Raw genomic sequence first — 17,900 nt, 5'->3', positions numbered from 1 at the left:
ATGGGAAGAATAAGAATAATAAAAAAGAACAAAAAGAAAAAGAAAGAAAGAGATATGTGTTTATTTACACTCTCCATATATATATATATATATATATATATATTGGTGAGGTCCTGCAGAAGTAGCGTTGCAAAGGTGATGTACACTGCAAGCAACACCTCTTCTATCCATACACACACACTCACACGAGAAGAGACTTTCGTTCATTCTCGTACTGAGAGGGAGTATATAGATAGCTTACCCTTATCATTAATATTATTATTTTTTTATTATTCATTCTTTTCTTCTTTCCCTCACTTTAATTCTTATGTGCTGGAATTGCTACAGTAGGCTCCCCTGGCCGACACTTCCGCCTCGCTGCCTGATGCTCTGGATAACTCTCATCCTCGCAGGAGAGAATACGCACCGTTGGCACACCAGACAACTTGCAGAGATTCGCCTGCACACTCTGCAGGAGTTCCAAATCATTCACGGCCGGCGTTTCGTCCAGCGCCTCCGCCCCATAGCGCTCGACATTCATCTTTGTGAAGGCGAGGAAGGCCATCACCTCTGGAAGGACGTCCTTCGTCATCCACGGCTCCTTGCGGCTCATCACCGTCTTGGCAAAGTCGGCCGGAAAGGCGTTGCCGGTGTTTGTGTACACTTCACGCAAAAGTCGCAGGGCGGCCCGCTGCCACGCCGAGTACGTTGTGGCGGTGTAAACACACACCTCCGACACAACGCCGTGTTTCTTCTGCGAGCGGACGGCGAGGGCTCGAATATCACGCACAACGTCTGTCATCACTCGACTCGCCACAAGTGTGGTGTAATCAACTGGGGCGGTGGGGCTGGGAAAACCAGCATTCATAACAGAACCGGTCTGGCCCAGTACGGTAGACCACATATACTCGGCAAAGTGTGGGGCTAACGGGGCAAGCAGGAGTGTTTGAACCTCAATATAGCGCTCTGCAAGATCGCGGTGGATTTGTAAATCATCACAGTTTAGTTTATACTGACTGAAATCATTGGATAATTCATGAAAGGCAAGATTGAGCACATTACGGAACTGCATACCCTCATAAAACTTCTCAGTACGAATAATAATGGAGTTTACAGAGTTCGCAAAGATTTTATCAAATATATTAAACTCTCCAGTACGTAGACTATCCTTATTGTTTATTAATTCCTGTGCACTATCCATCGCAGTTGTGAGTTTTAAAATAAAACCAGCGGCCGTTTCACGCACAAAGTTAGCATCATCAAGACTATCACCAGCATCTGCACATGCAAGACGTGTCGCATCACTACCGTATTGATCAATCGCTTCAGAAAGAGACATAAAGTTACCCTTAGACTTTGACATCTTTTCATTATCCACTTGAATGTGTCCATTGGCAAAAATGGCACGTGGCCATTTACTTCTATCTTCAGGCCAAATAGCGGCATGTGTGTATAAAAACATGGTTAAATGATTTTGAATAAGATCCTTCGCTGAGCATCTTAAATCAACAGGGTACCAATAGTTAAATTCTTGTCGCATTTTTTCTGCTGCTTCTACAGGAAGTCCATTAGCGGCATGAACACTTTCTGGTGTACCTTTACCATGAAAAATGTAATCAAATGTCTCATCTGTAAACATTTCAGGAGTTACACCAAGGATATTAGGTTGACGTCCATCAAGACACTGTTCACCATCAGCTGTTGTGTGTAAGAAGTGCGCAATTGTATAGTATGCCATATAAATTGTTGAGTCACTAAGACTATCAATAATCATTTTTCCACTTTCATCACATGGCATCTTTGTACCAAGTCCAAAAGTACGACTACAAGGCCACTCCGCAAGCCAATTAAGTGTCTCTTCAAATCCATTACGAACTCCAGGGAAGAATAAATTTACATCATCTAGATGTTTAAGTACAGTCTTCTTCCATTCTTCTTTTCCATACTCAATATACCATTGATCACAAAGAGCTACAACACATTCATCACCAGAACGACTCGTAACAGGACGTTCAGGTTCATAATAACGAATAGCACTATCATTCTCTTCCAACAACTTTACAGTCTTAACCTTGGCTGCAGGGACTTTTTCTCCTGCAAAAGGACCAGTAATCATTACACCTTGATAGAAACCTGCTTGATAAACAGCTTTTTTAGCTTGATCTAATAAATCTGTGGCATTAGGTCCGTTAATTTTTAATTTTTCACAGATATACTTGGCACTTTCTTTTCCCATCTCACCAGGTACTTCAATAATAGGAATAATTTCAGGGGATACCCATTCATCTTTTAAACCAAGTTTCGCACGGTAATCCGGTTTTTTGACAAGTTGCGTATAGTTAATGTAATCATCTGGACTGTCTGCTGGAACAGACATAACCACACCAGTACCTTTTGCTTCTGTAATGGTTTGCATAGGAAGTGTATAAATAGTGGAGTATGGACACAGTGGTGCAGAGAGAGGTAAACCAATAAGTTTAGACCCATCCACTTCAAATAAAGGCTCTGGATCAACTCCTGTCTTTCCATTAATAACAATGTCTTGATACGCCATATTACGAGCTGCTCGTGCTGTCATGATAAAGATTTCCTCAGATCCTGCGTTATTCTGAACCGCGTATGCCTTGTACACAATTTTAGGGGAAACCCAACAGTTTGTCTGACCAATCACCGTTTCTGGACGAAGTGTAGCACCTGGAAAAATAACTGGACGATCACCAATAATATTCGAAAAGGGAGAAAACGCCGCCTGTTCTGTTGCCTTTTGTATGGTTAACTTTACCAATGTATATTCCTGCGGTACGGCACCCTCACCACTTGCACGATCGTGATCCGCACAGGGTTGTCCATCCCATGGAGAGTACACACAATAACGTTTACCAAATCCGAGAAAATTTGCTTTTTGCATCTTACGGAACTGCCATGAAATAAAACGATCATAAAATGGATTACGGTCTGTTGTAATAAAAGAACGACGGAAATCAATATGACAACCAAATCGTTTTAAATCATTAACAGCAATAGGTGGGAAATATTGCAACCAATATAAAGGATCTACAAAGTTAGGGATTTCTTCCTCTGGAATACCCATACTTTGCATAATAATCCACTGTGGCCTCGCTGGTCCAGTCTTTCCACGTTTACTCTTGTGCTGTCCAACCGCCGCCGCCGCATCTGTCTTTTCTTCTGGTGCCTTTTCCAACACTTCATCGGGAAATTTTGGCGGATTGCCGTACAATTGCAATTCCTTTTGTATCTTCTGCGCACAGGCGGCGATGGGCGTGCCAGTGACGTGCAGGCCAAACGGCCAAAGTGAGCGGCGTCCTTTCATGCGCCAGAAGCGAGAGGCGAATTCACTCTTTGTGAGTGAAAAGGCGTGCCCGAGGTGTAAACGTCCATTCATGTATGGATATGGAAATGTAACGAAGAACTTTGGCGGGGCAATTTCTCCCTGCAGTGGGGCGTTTTGTTCGTGTAATTTATCGCGGGCCCATTGCTCCTGGGCGGCGGCCTCAATACTCAACAGTTTATCACGTCGTGCGGTGGACATGATGTATATATATATATATTTATAGATAGATATTGATAGATATGCAAGTCACTTGAGCAGAAATACCCCTTCGTTAAATATTTCTTTTTTCTTTTATTATTTGTTTTTCGTTATTGTTAGTATCCGCCTTCTTGACGATGTTTTTTTTGTATTTTTTTTGTTTTTATTATTTGTGTTTATTGTCCCTTTCTTCTTTTAAATTCCTTCTTCCCCCTATTTTTGCAGTGTGACCCCTTCTTCTTCACGCTTATACGTTAGTGTTTCTTTTTCGTTTTTATTGCTTTTTTTTCTCTTGTTTTACTTTGTGAAGAGTAAAAGAACTCAGAAATGGGAGAGATGAAGGAGTCAAATAAAAACATTTAAAAAAGGATAAAGAGGAAAAACAAACAACAAGAGGAAACCAGGTAAACCATTGAATAATGCAAATAAAGGAATAAATAATAGTAATAATAATTACTAAAATTATTATTATGATTATAAAACCATAGTGTCAAGTAAACAATTAAAGGAAAAAAAAAACTCAATACATTTAAAGAAAATAATAACAATAATAATAAAAAGAATTCACACACATACATCTCCATATTAATATAAATATAAATAAGTGGATATGTGCTGGTTGTACCAAATCATAGATAAAACAATAGATAGAACGACAAAAACAGGCTGGCACCTGAAAAGAGCGTTAAACTAAAAAAAGAAAAGAGAAAAAAAAAGAAAGAAAATGAAATGGATTTAATAAGCGTGTCAGGTGTGGAGATCACGCAAGTATACAATATACGTACATACATATTGTCAATTACCTCCCACCCCATTACACAACGCAACAATAATGGGCCACCTCCTTTCTTCTTCACAGTAATAGCAATATAGCTATTTCTTTTTTCCTTCCCTTTTTCTTTCTTTTTTGTATATACTTCTTCGGTTATTACTTATATTTTATTTTTCTTGTTTTTTTTGTTTTTCTCTGTTTCTTACTACCGTTCTCTTTATTATTTCTGCAGAAAATTTGTTTTGGCTGCACTTGTAGAGTTTAACACATTTTGTTGTAACTCCACCACCCCCACCATTTCATTTTCCACCTTCATACAAACGTTAATGAAGAAAAACGAACTGAAAAAGAAGAAAAAAAGGGAAGAAAAACAAAAAAAAACAACAACAAATCGCATCGAGGCTTGCAAGTTGTACTCTTATGTACATAAATCCGTAGTAATATTAACAGATAAACACCAATCGATTTCATTCCTTTTCGCGTTTCTCTCTCTCTCTCTCTCTTTCTTTCAAATGAAACACATCACCGGATTTATCTATTTAATTATTTATTGTTTCTTTTCTTTCTTTTCGTATGTGTATTCTGCACTCCTCTTTTGTTTATTCCCTCTTTTTCTTTTATATTCCCCCACACTTCCTGAAGGCTTCTACCAGTGCAAGCAGAAGTGATTCAATAGCAGGGTGGAGAAATATATACAAGCACATAGATAGATAAATAGATAGATACATAGAAATGAGTTTGTTAGATTGTCAGCAAAACAAAATGGTGAAAATAAAAATGGTTTAGAGAAACAACGGAAATACCAACAAGAACAGTCAATTCAAAAAAAAAAAAAAAAACACCTACCTAGCTGAAAACAATTATAAAAAAAGTTAAGAATAAGAGTTGTTTTTCGAATACAATAAAAGAAAAAACAAAACTAGGAGAGTATTATTACTACCTTCCCCTGTGTGTTAAATATTTTCTCATTCTTTTCATTGTAGTGCAAGTCTCTTCAATTTGTTCCTTTTTCCCTCTCTCTTTCTCTTTTTTTTCACTCTTTTCTCCCTTTGTTCTGTTTTGCGGTTCACCACAATATTATTTCCATTTCTTTTTCTTTTTCCTTTTTTACTTTTTCACGGTATTTTTCTCCCTATCAAGCATCATCGTACCAAGGGAGGGCAAGGGAATAGATTCAAAACAAAAAACAAAAAGAAACTATCAACTTCGCACACCACAACAAAGAAGTATATGTTGACGTATAGAAAACCAAATAAATACATTACAACTTAACGCAAATACAATATTTGAAGAAGGATAACAATAAGAAAAGCACCTCAGATGCAAGAGTAAAGAAGAAAAAAAAAGGGTAAAGCAAAAACACAGGATAAAACTCATACCTCACTTTCTCCCTAATGGATAAATTCACGGAGAGAGAGAGAAAGAAACGAAATAATCCGGGATCCGTACGAAGGTAATGACTGTAAATATTATATTATATAATGATACAATAATAATAGAATAAAAGGTAGAAAAGCGCAGAGAAATGGAATGTGGGAGAAACACTAAAGAGAATTCTCCTTTTCAGGGAAATCAACCAGCAACAGCCGCTTTTTCCTTCTCCTCTCTCTCTCACACACACAGACAGACGCACAGACACATATAGCAAGCAAAATAAAAAAAAAGAAAGGGAAAAGCAATAGCAAAAGTAAAAACGAAAGTAACCTTTCAAATGGGATTTTCCCACACTCACACTCCCTCCCAAACCGAAAAAAAAGGAAATTAAATATTCCATCATACTAGCAATAATAGCTCTACTCAAGATACATCAAAGCAAAAAAAAAAAAAAAAACAAAAAAAAAAAGAAAAAAAAAACTCCCACTACTCTGTACCACGTACATCACGAGTACATATCGGACATCGAAAGTGGTCCGAAAACCAACGGGCCGCACATCGATTATGGAGAAAGTGACAACAACAGGGAAGTTGTGTAACTTTCTGCCCAATCGAAAAGCAGTCCAGACACACACAACACATTAACATCTCATTCGTCACTTCCTGATTTCGCTCCACCATTGGTAGAGTTTGTGAAGTTGTTTGCTGCGACGTGGACTTTCCGCCTTTACACGGTGATGATGTTGAGATAAAGTGCGAGGCCTGTAATACCATCTGCAGCTGCTCCAACCGTTCATGCGAGACACCACGTGCGACTTTTCCAATGCTCTCTGACAATGCCAACAACTCTTCATACGACATACTGTCCACATCTGGGGCAAGAGCGACTTCAAGATCATACCCGGAATCCAACATGGAACTGTATGCACGCCTATGCGGGGAATGACGCAAATACGACGGTGTGACCACTCGCGGTGTTGTTGCGTGACGACTCATATTTGTACTGGAGAATGTACGTGCGGGTGGTGTTGGTCGTGTTTCCTCCGGTGTGTAGGCGAATCTATCTCTAGTGAAGAATGTTCTTATTAAGAGACCCAGCGGTGGGTCTCTGGACACCGGCTCGGCTCCAGGCGGTCTCCACTCATTAAAGAACGGATTGTGTCCTCTGTTGCCAAAAGTAGTGTGACGGACTCTTCTTCGCGGTGCCATTGTGCTTTCATGGCGATTGTGTTGTTCGTGTAAATGTTGGGCATCCGGCTGACGTGCGATGCGTTCAAACACTTCACCAAAATTAGTTTCCTGTCCTAGACGTGAACGTCGTGTGGATTGTAGACTCGGTTGACCCTCAGCATCATTTACTGCAGCATCAGGTGTAGAAACTCTCGCCGTTGTTGTTCCTGTTCCTCTCGTTGTTGTTGTTGTTGGGACGGTCTCGCGATGAGGCGCCGCTCCTCCATCAAATAGAAATGAAATGACTGGAGGAGGAAAAGGCACGGTGGAAGCCACATGATGATGATGATGATGATGATGATGATGATGATTATTATTATTATTATTAGTATTATTATTATTATTTGTTGTTCCTGTTGTGTTTGGTAGTAAACAGTTCCCCACAGTCTGCGATGGGGCGGAGAGGAGAAACGATGGATGTGGCCGCCCTTCACAATTCCCCGCAAAGTCCCCTGTGCACGGATCGACATGTCGACTACGTGACGTTGTTGTTTCACTGCCGTTCTGCTTTTCTCTGCGCTGCCGCCACTGTTGATGTTGTTGACGGCGCCAGGCGAGAAGATTGGCGTCCGTCTCTCTGGAACTTCGCCTGGCTGAGGCGTTCATGCCATTCGTCATCACAATAGTGCCGTCAGCGGCTGTTGTTGTTCCTGCAGTTGTTGTTGTGCTTCGTACATTTCGCTGCGTTGGTGTTAAACAACGGTGTGTGGAACAGACATCTTGATAGCACGGCGTTGGGCGAAATGTGGGGCGTGCGGAGGAAGATACCACGTCCGTTGTACGGCCATGTGAAAAGGAAAGAGGAATCCCACGAAAGCGATCATTTCCACCAACACCAACGCCTCTCGCAGTGTTATTATTATTATTATTATTATTATTATTATTATTATTATTATTATTATTATTATCATTATTGGGATGATGGTGGTGGTGGTGTGATGTCGCAGAACTTCGCCCTCGCATACGTGTGAGAAGTGAGTCGCGGTACGGTGATACATGCGAGATTGGGCCGGGTATGAATCCACAATACCAATTACGATAATCTCCCGCTATTGTTGTTGTGACTGTCGCTGTGGCTGCTCTTCTGCTTGTGTTATTGCGGTAGACATCAGTCATCCTTGTTGTTGGTGTGTCGATTAGTGCCTGTGGATGAAATGTGAATGGACGCTGCCTAACAGACGGACCGATACGTATCGCATAATTATGATTATTAGCACCAGTGGAATTTGCGGTTTCAGTACTACCACCAGTACAACGGTGTGGAGAAACAGCACTGTGAGTCTTAAGTGACATCAATTTGTGGTAAAAATTATATCTTTTTTCTTTTCTTTTTGGTTTTGACTGTTTGTTCGTTTGTTTCTTGTACTGTGAGTGTTATTGCAACTTTATAACTTTTAGATAAGCACACACACACACTTGAGTGAGTGTTTCTCCCTTCTTTTGTTCCTATTAACTGTTCTTTGCGTGGTTTTGCCTCTCTGTTTGGCTATAATTCCCTTTTTTTCATTGTTTTGTGCAACACAATAACATTAAATACGATAATTTAAATAAAAAGAAAGCGAAAGGAGTGGATTGAATGAATGTACGTATATATATATATATATATATATATATGATTGTTTTATCTAAAGATATACCTCATACGGCAAAACAAAAAACAAAGATAGCTTGTTTTATATGCCAATATATATATATATATATATATATATATATATATATATATATATATATAGAGAGAGAGAGAGAGAGAGAGAGATAAAATCCAGATAAGTATGTGTCCTTCCTCTTGTAACTTTTTTGTTTCTTACAAAAAAAAAAATAGTTTTTCTCCTTCGCCCAAATGGCTCTTTTCGTTATTTCTAAAGTGTTCTTATTTTTTCCCTTTTTTTACACCCTTTCCCTATCCCCTTTACCTCGATTTCAGACTTTTTTTTTCCTGTGTTTCTTTTTTTTTCTTTTTCTGTTTGACTCACTCCTTACCTAGGTTATTTACCTTTGCTTCTTTTTTTTTCCCGTTGATTCCTTTTCCACGGGAAACAAAAAATAAAGCCCTATGCTTTTTCACTGAAAAATCTAAAAATATATAATAACCCCGATAAATAAAACAACAGTCAAGAAAAATTAAAATGGTACGAATTACTAGTATTTCTGTTCGGTAGAATGACTGCTTTTGATTTACTATATGTGTTTGTACATTTGCACAAGCACACACCTAAACACGCGAAGATAATACGAAGGGAAACGAGAATGAATATAAATCTTTCCCACTTTTCTTCTTCTACTCTGCTATTGTGTCAAAAACAATCTTTGTCTGCTAAAAACAGAACAAAACAAAAGGAACAACAAAAACTCCTTGATGCCGCTGTTTTTTGAGTTTCTCTGCTATTCTTTTTGTTTCTCTTACGGTGACAGAGAGATTGTGAGTAGTCTCTACATGGTAAATGGATTTTTAAAAAAAGAAGAAAAAGAAGAAAGAAGAAAAAAAAACGCAGGGAATGAATACTTTGGGAAAACATTTACAGGTCATTGAGCAACCATTGTGAATCAATTGAGAGGTATAAATGTCCAAAAATAAAAGAAAGAGTTTAAAAAATATATATGAGAAGAACTCCACAGAGTGCTTTTGTTGCACAAGGAAAGGGGGAATAATAAAAAGAAGAAACACTCCCACACAAGGTAAAGAAAGAGAGAGAGAGAAAAAAAAAGAAAGAAAAAAACAACTAATGCCAAGACAAAATACAAATACATCTGAAGGAAGCATTCGAAGAGCACATACTGCTACTTCTCTTGAAACCAGGAAAAAACATTATAAAAAAGAAAAAAAAGAACACAAGTCTAAGGAGGTAAAATACAATGACCTCCTTTTCTCTTTTATCTCTCTCTTTCTCCCTCTCCCCCCTCTCACCTTCACTCTTTTTCCATTTACCTGCTTCTCCTGCTTTGTGCTGTTCTCCTCTCATCTAACGCCACCACATTGTGTACATCCTCCCCATCACTACCACTACTAGCACTCACTCACACCCAGTCACACTCTTCGGTGCATATTATGTGCATTATATCTAATCAACTGCGCAGCTCCATGGCCTTGTTTTGCAGGTATGGATCCATATTCTCTGGCAGCTGTGTGGCGATGTAGGCGCGGTAGTTCGCGTCCTCCTCCTCCATGGCCTGCTGTTGACGTTCCCGCGCCGCCTTTTCCTCCGCCCGCGTCCGCCGCTCGTTCTCCCGCCGCTCCTCCGCCTGCAGTCGGTGGATCTTCTGCAGCCGCTCCGCCTCCGCCCGCCGCTCACGGGCCTCCGCCTCCCGCTCCGCCGCGACCCGCGCGGGGTGCGCCCGCGCCTCCCGCTGGTACGCCTCCGCCTCCGACTCGTGAATGAAGCCCCAGCGCCCCGCCGCCGCCCGCCGGCTGAGAGCAGCGTTATTTCCATTCGATGCACCGGACTGTTTGTTCGCCAGCTCCTCTTGCCGGCGTTGTTCCTCCTGTCGCTCGCGTTGGCGGTCTTCAGAGGCGGCAAGGCGCTCTATCATACTGACACCACGCTGCTCAAACACATCCTGGGTGCGGGCCTTGTGCTGCATTCGATCATTCTCTGCGGCAAAGGCAAGGAATCCCTGTTCTCGGCGCTTCTCAGCGAGTTCCTGTTTACGACGCATCTTTTCCATCGCTTCACGTTTCATGGATTCAATCTTTTCCTCCTGAAGGGCACGCGCCGCCTCATCCCCTTCCTCATGCTGGATACGCTGCAAAAGTCGATCATGTTTGGTGAGGGGAGGTTTAGCCATACTGCGATTGTACTCATGTATACGAGCCATCTTCTCACGATTCTCAGCAAGAGCTTCAAGGTTTTCCTGCGCTTCTTCTTCCGCTGCGCGACGTGCCTCTTCTCGACCTTCCTTCTTTTCTTCACGCATCTTTTTGCGTTCTTGAATCTGAAAGAGCATTTGCTGCAGATGCGCATTTTTCTCTGCCACATTACGAGAACGACGATTAAATTTCTCTTGCTCCTCCTTGGCAAGGTAGTCATCCTTTCCCTTATCCAGAAGTTCCTTCTCAATGCGAGCCTCTTCTTCTTCTTTCTTTTTGAGTTCGTTTTTAAAGGAAATCTGCATCTCACGATCTTTGATTGCTTCATTTAACATAACCAAACTACGTACATTACGACCACGAGGGTCTTCTTTTAGCAATTTTAATGCTAATTGTGCTTGTTTCTGTCGTCGTTCTTCTTCCTCCTGTTGTGCCTCTAATTCTAATAACATGTTCTTACGCTGTTCTTCCTCTTCTTTTTCCGCTTGACGTCGACGTATAGCCGCTTCTTGTTTTGCATGTAACGTATCTGGCCAAACATCAGTACGAGCCTTTGACGCCTCGCGTCTCCTCATATCCTCCTGTTGTCTGTAAGCATTGTATGCATCCTCGTCATCAATGGCATTCGCAAGGCGACGAATGGCATTAAGTTCACTCTCAGCCAATATGCCAACTCGGTACAATAGTCGTCCTTGTGCTACAGCGTTTGCTAGGCCTACCTTGCGTTTGGGATCCACACGTGCCCGAGTCATGGGAGCCGAAGCTGATAGGGTAACTGGGGGCATTCCGTTGTTGTTACACAAGGTGCCAAAAGCAGGGCAAATAAGAATATAACGCTGGTAACTTTAATACTATTAGTAACAGTAGTAATAAAATTATTCGCAGTTGCTAATAATAACAATAATAATAATAGTAGTAATAGTGAAACGCGAGCAATAGCAGCAATAGAAAACTAGTAGTAATAAATACAATAAAAGAAAAGGAGAATATGGTGTAGAAGCTCTATAAAATTGTACTTGTAATGGTGATGTTGATAAAGCAGCAAATTTGTCTTTTTTTTCCACTGCTGCGTTAATTAACACCGACCAATAAAACCAAACACCACCTTCTGAATAAACTTCCCTTAAATGAAAAAAAAAGGAAAAAAAGAAGAGAACATGTTTCACAGTATACAAGAAAGAGTGAAGACAAAAAAGGCCCCAAATTATCCTCTATCGTTTTTTTATACTTTATTGGTAAAACTAGAGTGAATGAAAAAACATTTCATTCCTTCCTCATTGCATCTTTTTTTTTTCTTTCCTTCTTTCCATCCTCCACTGCCCCCTCATTCTTCTCACGACACCGCACCTTCAAGAACGCCCAGACAATATTGTTTTGTTTTTAACCTCGTTAATGCTGTTCCACAGGCCGAATTGTAACATCAGAGTCAGCAGGATTAAACTTCAGAAGAAGATCTGAAAAGTCCACATGTGTGAGGAACATACGGCGACAGCAGAAGCGCTGCAGATTAAAGGCGTCCAGCGCGGTCTCCTCCGCTACGCCTTCGGCGACAAGGTCAAGGTATAGCAGGTACTTATCTGCAAGCACATTGCCGCAGGTGAAACAACGAACCGGGATGATCATTAATAGTAGTAGTAGTAATAATAATAATAATAATAATAATAATAATAATAATAATGGTATAATATATATAAAAATATATATATATATATCTCCCCGTGTGTGTTAATCTGTTTTTATTTCACCCTCGCAACGTTACGCACACAACCACTCTTGACGTAGACCTCACCCGCACTACTACCCCTTTGAATTTGTTTTTTTAAAGGAAAAGAGAAAACAGGAATAGAAATATTTTTATTGAAACGAAGATAAAAAAAAACAGCAACTATTTTTTTTTCTGCCACAAGGCAGTTAAACAATACAAAGAAGATCCATTAAAGGACGCATGAGGTGCCAGGGAGATTTTATCCCCTTACTAGATGGTTTTACAGTAGTAAAATACCACATACGAGGGGGGCTCAGAAGAGAAAATAAACACAGTCAAACAACGCAAAACTCATTGGGAATCACACTAAATACAAACCAGCAGCAAACAAACAGAGAGGGAGAGAGAGAGAAAGATGAACGGGGCAGAAGGATAAGCAGACGAAGATATATATATATATATATATATATATATATATATATATAATATAGAATTCTTTTTTATTTCTCTTTTTTTTTTGTTTTATGCTTTGACGCCTTCCCTGGCTTTATACTCTTCGCAAATAAGACAGCAAAAACCTACATCTTTCGGTAAAACCAAGGTTTCAAATCAATAAGCAGTTCCAGTACTCCAATAACAACTTCCGCAAAGACAAGCCATATAACAATCCACTCAAGACGTGCACCATGACGTTGTGAAAATTCTTCTGCTAGCATAGAAAGAATTTCATTCGCAGCATCAAGTTTATTATCTAATGCCTCTACACGTTCTGCAATTTCAAAACACTCCTTCGTTGCCTGAAATACAGGTTTTAGATATGCATTTTCCCAGAAAAAGTCCGGTTCATCCATGAGATTAGATCCACTCTTCAACATGAGTCGGTATGAAAGTACTTCACCACGGAGCTGTAATAGTCTTCGTTCTGTAATAGTGGCACGGCCTTTTTCTCGTAGTTCACGGGGTAGTGGAGAACAACTCTCTGCAAGTTCCTGCACTTTAAGTTCCAAGTAATCAATCTTTGCAGATTGGGCAAGTGCGTGGGAGATGCACAACATGCTGACATTACCTGTATCAAGGTCACCACGACCAAAGGGAATAATAAAGTGATCAAAGCGTAGTCGTTCTCTGAAGTGTTCATCTGGTTCTAGCGTTTCTTTACGTGTGAGTGTGTATGTACACCAAACAGGGTAATTCTCACTGACAAGTTGTGTCATATATCGATTCACCATATAACGCGCAATTGGACTATTTGGAAGCATAAAATCATTTTCAACAATTTTAAAAAAGCGTTGATCAAATCCCCACCAAACAATTGCACCATATTCAAATATGAAAAGATCAAATCCAGCTTTGCGGGGATTATTCACATTGTGTGATGATTTCCATTCCATAACCTTTTCTCCACCCGGACTGTTACCGGCGTTAGAATTACCATTATTAGCGACATTGCTATTATTGTCAGTACCCCGACCACCACCACCACTATGCGAGGTGGTAGTACCGGATGTCGTTCCCCGTGCATCCTTCGCACTCATCTCCTTATCAGAAAAACGAATATGAAGTACATCAAAGTCGAACTTCGTATAATACCCCTGCGATCGATAGTACACCTCTAGTTCACTAAGGCGAAACTCATCCGCCACACACACATACCCCACCCGTCCCTTTGCTGCTGTCGTCTCATTACTTCCATCCTCTCCGCCTCGCACCGCCTCGGCCCCAACAGGGCGGCGGTGTTTTGTTTTGCGTAGTGCACCCTTTGTGGCCATCGCACGACTTCCACGACTTTGAAGATAATGACCGGCATCACCGCCATACCGTAAATAATACTGCGATCCACCAATGTGCCGCATGCCGCCGCCTCTTCCTCCTCCAATAGTACCACCACCGCCCTCTGTGTTCTTCACTGCCAAGGCGCCCAACTCGCCAATACCCGCAGAGACTCCCGCCGCCATGGAAGTATTTATATTTAGATTGGTATTGGCCGTACTTACGAGACGGTTGTGGGGATCGTCTGTCATTTCATTTGAGACATCCGGATTGGAACGGCGTCGTGGACGTACTTGGACAGTGCCAGCAACGGGGTCAAACAGTACATCGTGCTGGTTTACATGTTTGAGTTCATGCACAATCCTTGACTCGTCCACGGCAAGAATCCGGGCAATCTGATCTATAGAGAGAACAGCCTCACTGCTATACATTAACTCCAAAAGTCGATTCCGAAATTGAATCATTCCCACATCGGACTCGCTGTCTGTCATTTTTTTTTTCTGATATTAATTTCGTTTGTTTTCTTCTGTTCTCCCTTTTATACTTCCTTTCACTGTATTTTTTTTCTTTTCTTCTCGTACTGTCACTATTCGCCTCTCACTAAAACAATGAGAGGCGTTTGCTGGGTGAGCTAAATAGTAACTTCAGATCTAATAATCGCATATCAGATAAATTAAAAGGCATGAACAGAAACAAAAAAAAATATATAAAAGGGGATGCGTGTAGACAAATTAAGACACACGCATTTACATACATGGAGACAGAAAGATAGGTATAGAGATAAAATAATTTCAATTGAACACATGAATCTTACAAATATATGTATTATATATATAATATGCATATTTTCTCTTTTATATATAAACTTAGATACGCCATTTGGTTTTGATATTAATGAATAGAACGATCAGTCTATCATACCAAACACAAACAAACAAACAAAAAAATTCCTTGTCAAAAGCAACACTCACCTCACTAAATGTGCTCTGCAAGAAAAGGTGCAACTACTTCAATAAATTCCTTCATCTTTTCATAGTGAACAAAATGAGCAGCACCTGCAATCTCAATCTGTCTATTATTGGAGAAAAAACAATCAATTAAACGACGGCCTGAAGGATTGTTATATGGCGATTTTTCACCAAAAACAAAAAGTGTCGGCAGTGAGCACGGCACAGGAGCAACCCTATCGTTATTCTCATCATTATTATACCCGTCCTTCTTCTTATTTTTATTCTTCTCGGCATTCAGGAACCAATCCCTTAAACACAAGGCGGTTTTTTCGTAGTCTGCACGCAGTACTGGAAGATTACAACGCCATTTCGCTTCTCCAGTTGGTGTATTCAAAGATAAGTTTGTCAAAACGAAATCCCGCATACTTTTTTCATTAATACCTGCACGTTCAAGTGCCGCAGCGCCATCAGAGAAGTTTCGCACCCTTGTTAAATCCACAGCTGCCATAGCAGCAAGAGTGGCAGAGGCACTCATTGATGTATCCGTCTGTTTGCCAAAGAGATTGGATGGCAATATGTCTACAATGATCGCTGCCTTCACACGTGGACCTTTTACTTGTTCTTGTTGAAAATATGATGTTGATAATGAAACAGGTGTGTCCTTGTATTCATACATCACATCTCGTAATGGTTCTTGAATAGGGAATCCCATTGCACTATTAACACGGCGCATCTCTTCTACACAACCTTGATCATCTTTCCAACCGTAATAGTCTCCACGCTCGCAGCGTATTTTGAGTTCTTCGCTACTAGGCAATAGCAACGCCTTCTCATTAGCGCGAGAAAGTAGTGTTGCCATCACCGCTAATCCACCCATACTGTGTCCAATTAACACTACACCATCATCTCTATTTTCCGCACTTAATTGTCGCTCTTTCTGCTTCATCAAGGTAAATATCTCAATATCCGCAGCCATAGCGGCATTTGTATGTGAATGCACATGTGGACTCTCACCATGATTGCGCATATCGAGCAGATCAATTTCGTGTAGTTTTGAATGTATTAAATTGTGCTTTGCTAAATGTCGCGCGGTTGTTTTCCAGTTATTGCTATTGCCGAGAAGTCCATGTGCGATAATAATACGTGAAGCTTGTTTCTCCCACCCACCACCACGTATGGTTTGATATACCAGATTCTGCATGTAGTCTATATTACGTATTACTGATTCTTTTTTTTACTTATTTGCTCTGGTTTAACTTCGTTTCTTATTTATTTCTACTTAGCAAGTACTCAGAGGAAGGATAAGAAAAGGGACTTTCTATGAAATACCAAAAAAAAAAAAAAAAACGACGACAACACACCACGACATTAATCAATAAGCATAAACAACAAACGTATGTTTGTGTCCTAGATCTGACGTCATCAGCACTGTTAAAAGTAAAAAAAAAAGATGGATAGAAACTTTGCAATATACCAATAATATATATATATATATATATATATATATATATATATACTACTAGCTCTCTATATTGCAATTACTTGAAAAAAGCAAACAAGATATTAAAAATATACATCCGCAATATCATGGCAAACGTCTTCCAATTGATATCGTCAATACAAACAGAGAAACGAAAGAAAACAAAGGAATGACTATATATATATATATATATATATATATATATATATCGTCCCCCTCTCACTCTCAAGACATCTCTTTCTCTACAGTTTTCAGCAACCCTACAATTTCCAAAGAAATGATAAATAAATAAATAAATAAATAAATAAATAATAATAATAATAATAATAATAATAATAATAATAATAATAATAATAATAATAAAGCAAGAAGGAAATCCTTAATGTCTCTCTCTCTCTCAAACATCCCCTGCACTCAACATGTCCACAAAATCCATATAATTAATCTTTCCTGTTCCCTCCGGGTCTACCGCCGCTAACAGTCGGGCGGCCTCCTCACGTGTGAGTTTCTCCGTACCGTATGAAACCAGTGCGTGTTCGAGTACTTCTGTGGCCACACATCCCGGCGGTACATCATCTGTTTCAAAGAGTTTAAATGCACTACGCAATTGTTCGAGTGTGTAATCCGACCGCACACGCCGTGCCATAACAGCAACAAACTCTTCAAATGTAATACCGCCAGCACTTCCACTACTACTGCCTCCACCATTACTGCTAATGCTGTTATTATTATTATTATTATTATTATTATTATTATTATTATTATTATTATTATTATTAGTTTGCCCTACGGTGGGTTCGCCGCTGGGCTCTTGAAACATTTGTTGTAATTCTTCTTCAGTGGGCCGCAGGCGGAGGGTTTCCATCAATTTGCGCAGTTCATTGCGGGTGATGCGGCCACTGTGGTTTGTGTCTACGAGATCAAACATCTCGCGGAACTCCTCTAATTCCTTCGCACTGAGTGACTCCATTCCCTCTGCCTTTTCCTCACCACCGTATAAATAAATAGATAGATAGATATAAGTGTATTCTTTTTTTTTTGGGTTTTCTGGATCTCTTTTTTTGTTTCCTTTGTTGTTGTTTCTTTTTTTTTTTTCGGTATTGCTTCAGTTCACGCTTTTTTTTTCCGTTTATTATTTTGTAAAATTCTCTTTTTCTCCCTCTAGACGGTCTCTTTTAGCTCTACCTGCCGTTGCATGTTTAGTAGGTATGGCAGAGAATATATATAAGAAAATGAAAAAATAAAAAGAAAAGTTATGAACCTCACAGCAGAAGTGAATGCATTA

General features: G+C 40.0%; 7 protein-coding genes across 7 annotated transcripts; all 7 read right to left on the bottom strand.

Moving 5' to 3' along the window:
- Positions 1-298: 298 nt before the first annotated feature.
- Positions 299-3,529, bottom strand: LSM04_000667 (Aminoacyl-tRNA synthetase; the record flags this gene model as incomplete). The annotated part of the gene is made up of 1 exon (XM_067338391.1): positions 299-3,529. The coding sequence occupies one exon, from the start codon at positions 3,527-3,529 to the stop codon at positions 299-301; it is 3,231 nt and encodes a 1,076-aa protein (XP_067193653.1).
- Positions 3,530-6,161: 2,632 nt separating this feature from the next.
- On the bottom strand, positions 6,162-8,198 carry LSM04_001458 (uncharacterized protein; the record flags this gene model as incomplete). The annotated part of the gene is made up of 1 exon (XM_067338390.1): positions 6,162-8,198. The coding sequence occupies one exon, from the start codon at positions 8,196-8,198 to the stop codon at positions 6,162-6,164; it is 2,037 nt and encodes a 678-aa protein (XP_067193666.1).
- A 1,770-nt stretch (positions 8,199-9,968) lies between these two features.
- LSM04_002802 (uncharacterized protein) lies at positions 9,969-11,495 on the bottom strand (the record flags this gene model as incomplete). The annotated part of the gene is made up of 1 exon (XM_067338389.1): positions 9,969-11,495. The coding sequence occupies one exon, from the start codon at positions 11,493-11,495 to the stop codon at positions 9,969-9,971; it is 1,527 nt and encodes a 508-aa protein (XP_067193695.1).
- A 604-nt stretch (positions 11,496-12,099) lies between these two features.
- LSM04_002857 (DNA-directed RNA polymerase) lies at positions 12,100-12,333 on the bottom strand (the record flags this gene model as incomplete). Its single annotated transcript, XM_067338388.1, has 1 exon — positions 12,100-12,333. One exon carries the CDS (start codon positions 12,331-12,333, stop codon positions 12,100-12,102), a length of 234 nt encoding a protein of 77 aa, XP_067193697.1.
- Positions 12,334-12,993: 660 nt separating this feature from the next.
- Positions 12,994-14,676, bottom strand: LSM04_007841 (protein of unknown function DUF155; the record flags this gene model as incomplete). The annotated part of the gene is made up of 1 exon (XM_067338387.1): positions 12,994-14,676. The coding sequence occupies one exon, from the start codon at positions 14,674-14,676 to the stop codon at positions 12,994-12,996; it is 1,683 nt and encodes a 560-aa protein (XP_067193791.1).
- A 484-nt stretch (positions 14,677-15,160) lies between these two features.
- LSM04_001970 (Alpha/beta hydrolase fold-1) lies at positions 15,161-16,336 on the bottom strand (the record flags this gene model as incomplete). The annotated part of the gene is made up of 1 exon (XM_067338386.1): positions 15,161-16,336. One exon carries the CDS (start codon positions 16,334-16,336, stop codon positions 15,161-15,163), a length of 1,176 nt encoding a protein of 391 aa, XP_067193673.1.
- A 676-nt stretch (positions 16,337-17,012) lies between these two features.
- LSM04_009149 (EF-hand domain) lies at positions 17,013-17,585 on the bottom strand (the record flags this gene model as incomplete). Its single annotated transcript, XM_067338384.1, has 1 exon — positions 17,013-17,585. The coding sequence occupies one exon, from the start codon at positions 17,583-17,585 to the stop codon at positions 17,013-17,015; it is 573 nt and encodes a 190-aa protein (XP_067193806.1).
- Positions 17,586-17,900: the final 315 nt, after the last annotated feature.

This window comes from Trypanosoma melophagium (assembly GCF_022059095.1).
Source record: "Trypanosoma melophagium isolate St. Kilda chromosome Unknown ctg15segment0, whole genome shotgun sequence".
NCBI classification, from domain to species: domain Eukaryota; phylum Euglenozoa; class Kinetoplastea; order Trypanosomatida; family Trypanosomatidae; genus Trypanosoma; species Trypanosoma melophagium.
Note: the sequence above shows the minus strand (reverse complement) of the source record. Positions and strands in the feature narration are given on the sequence as shown.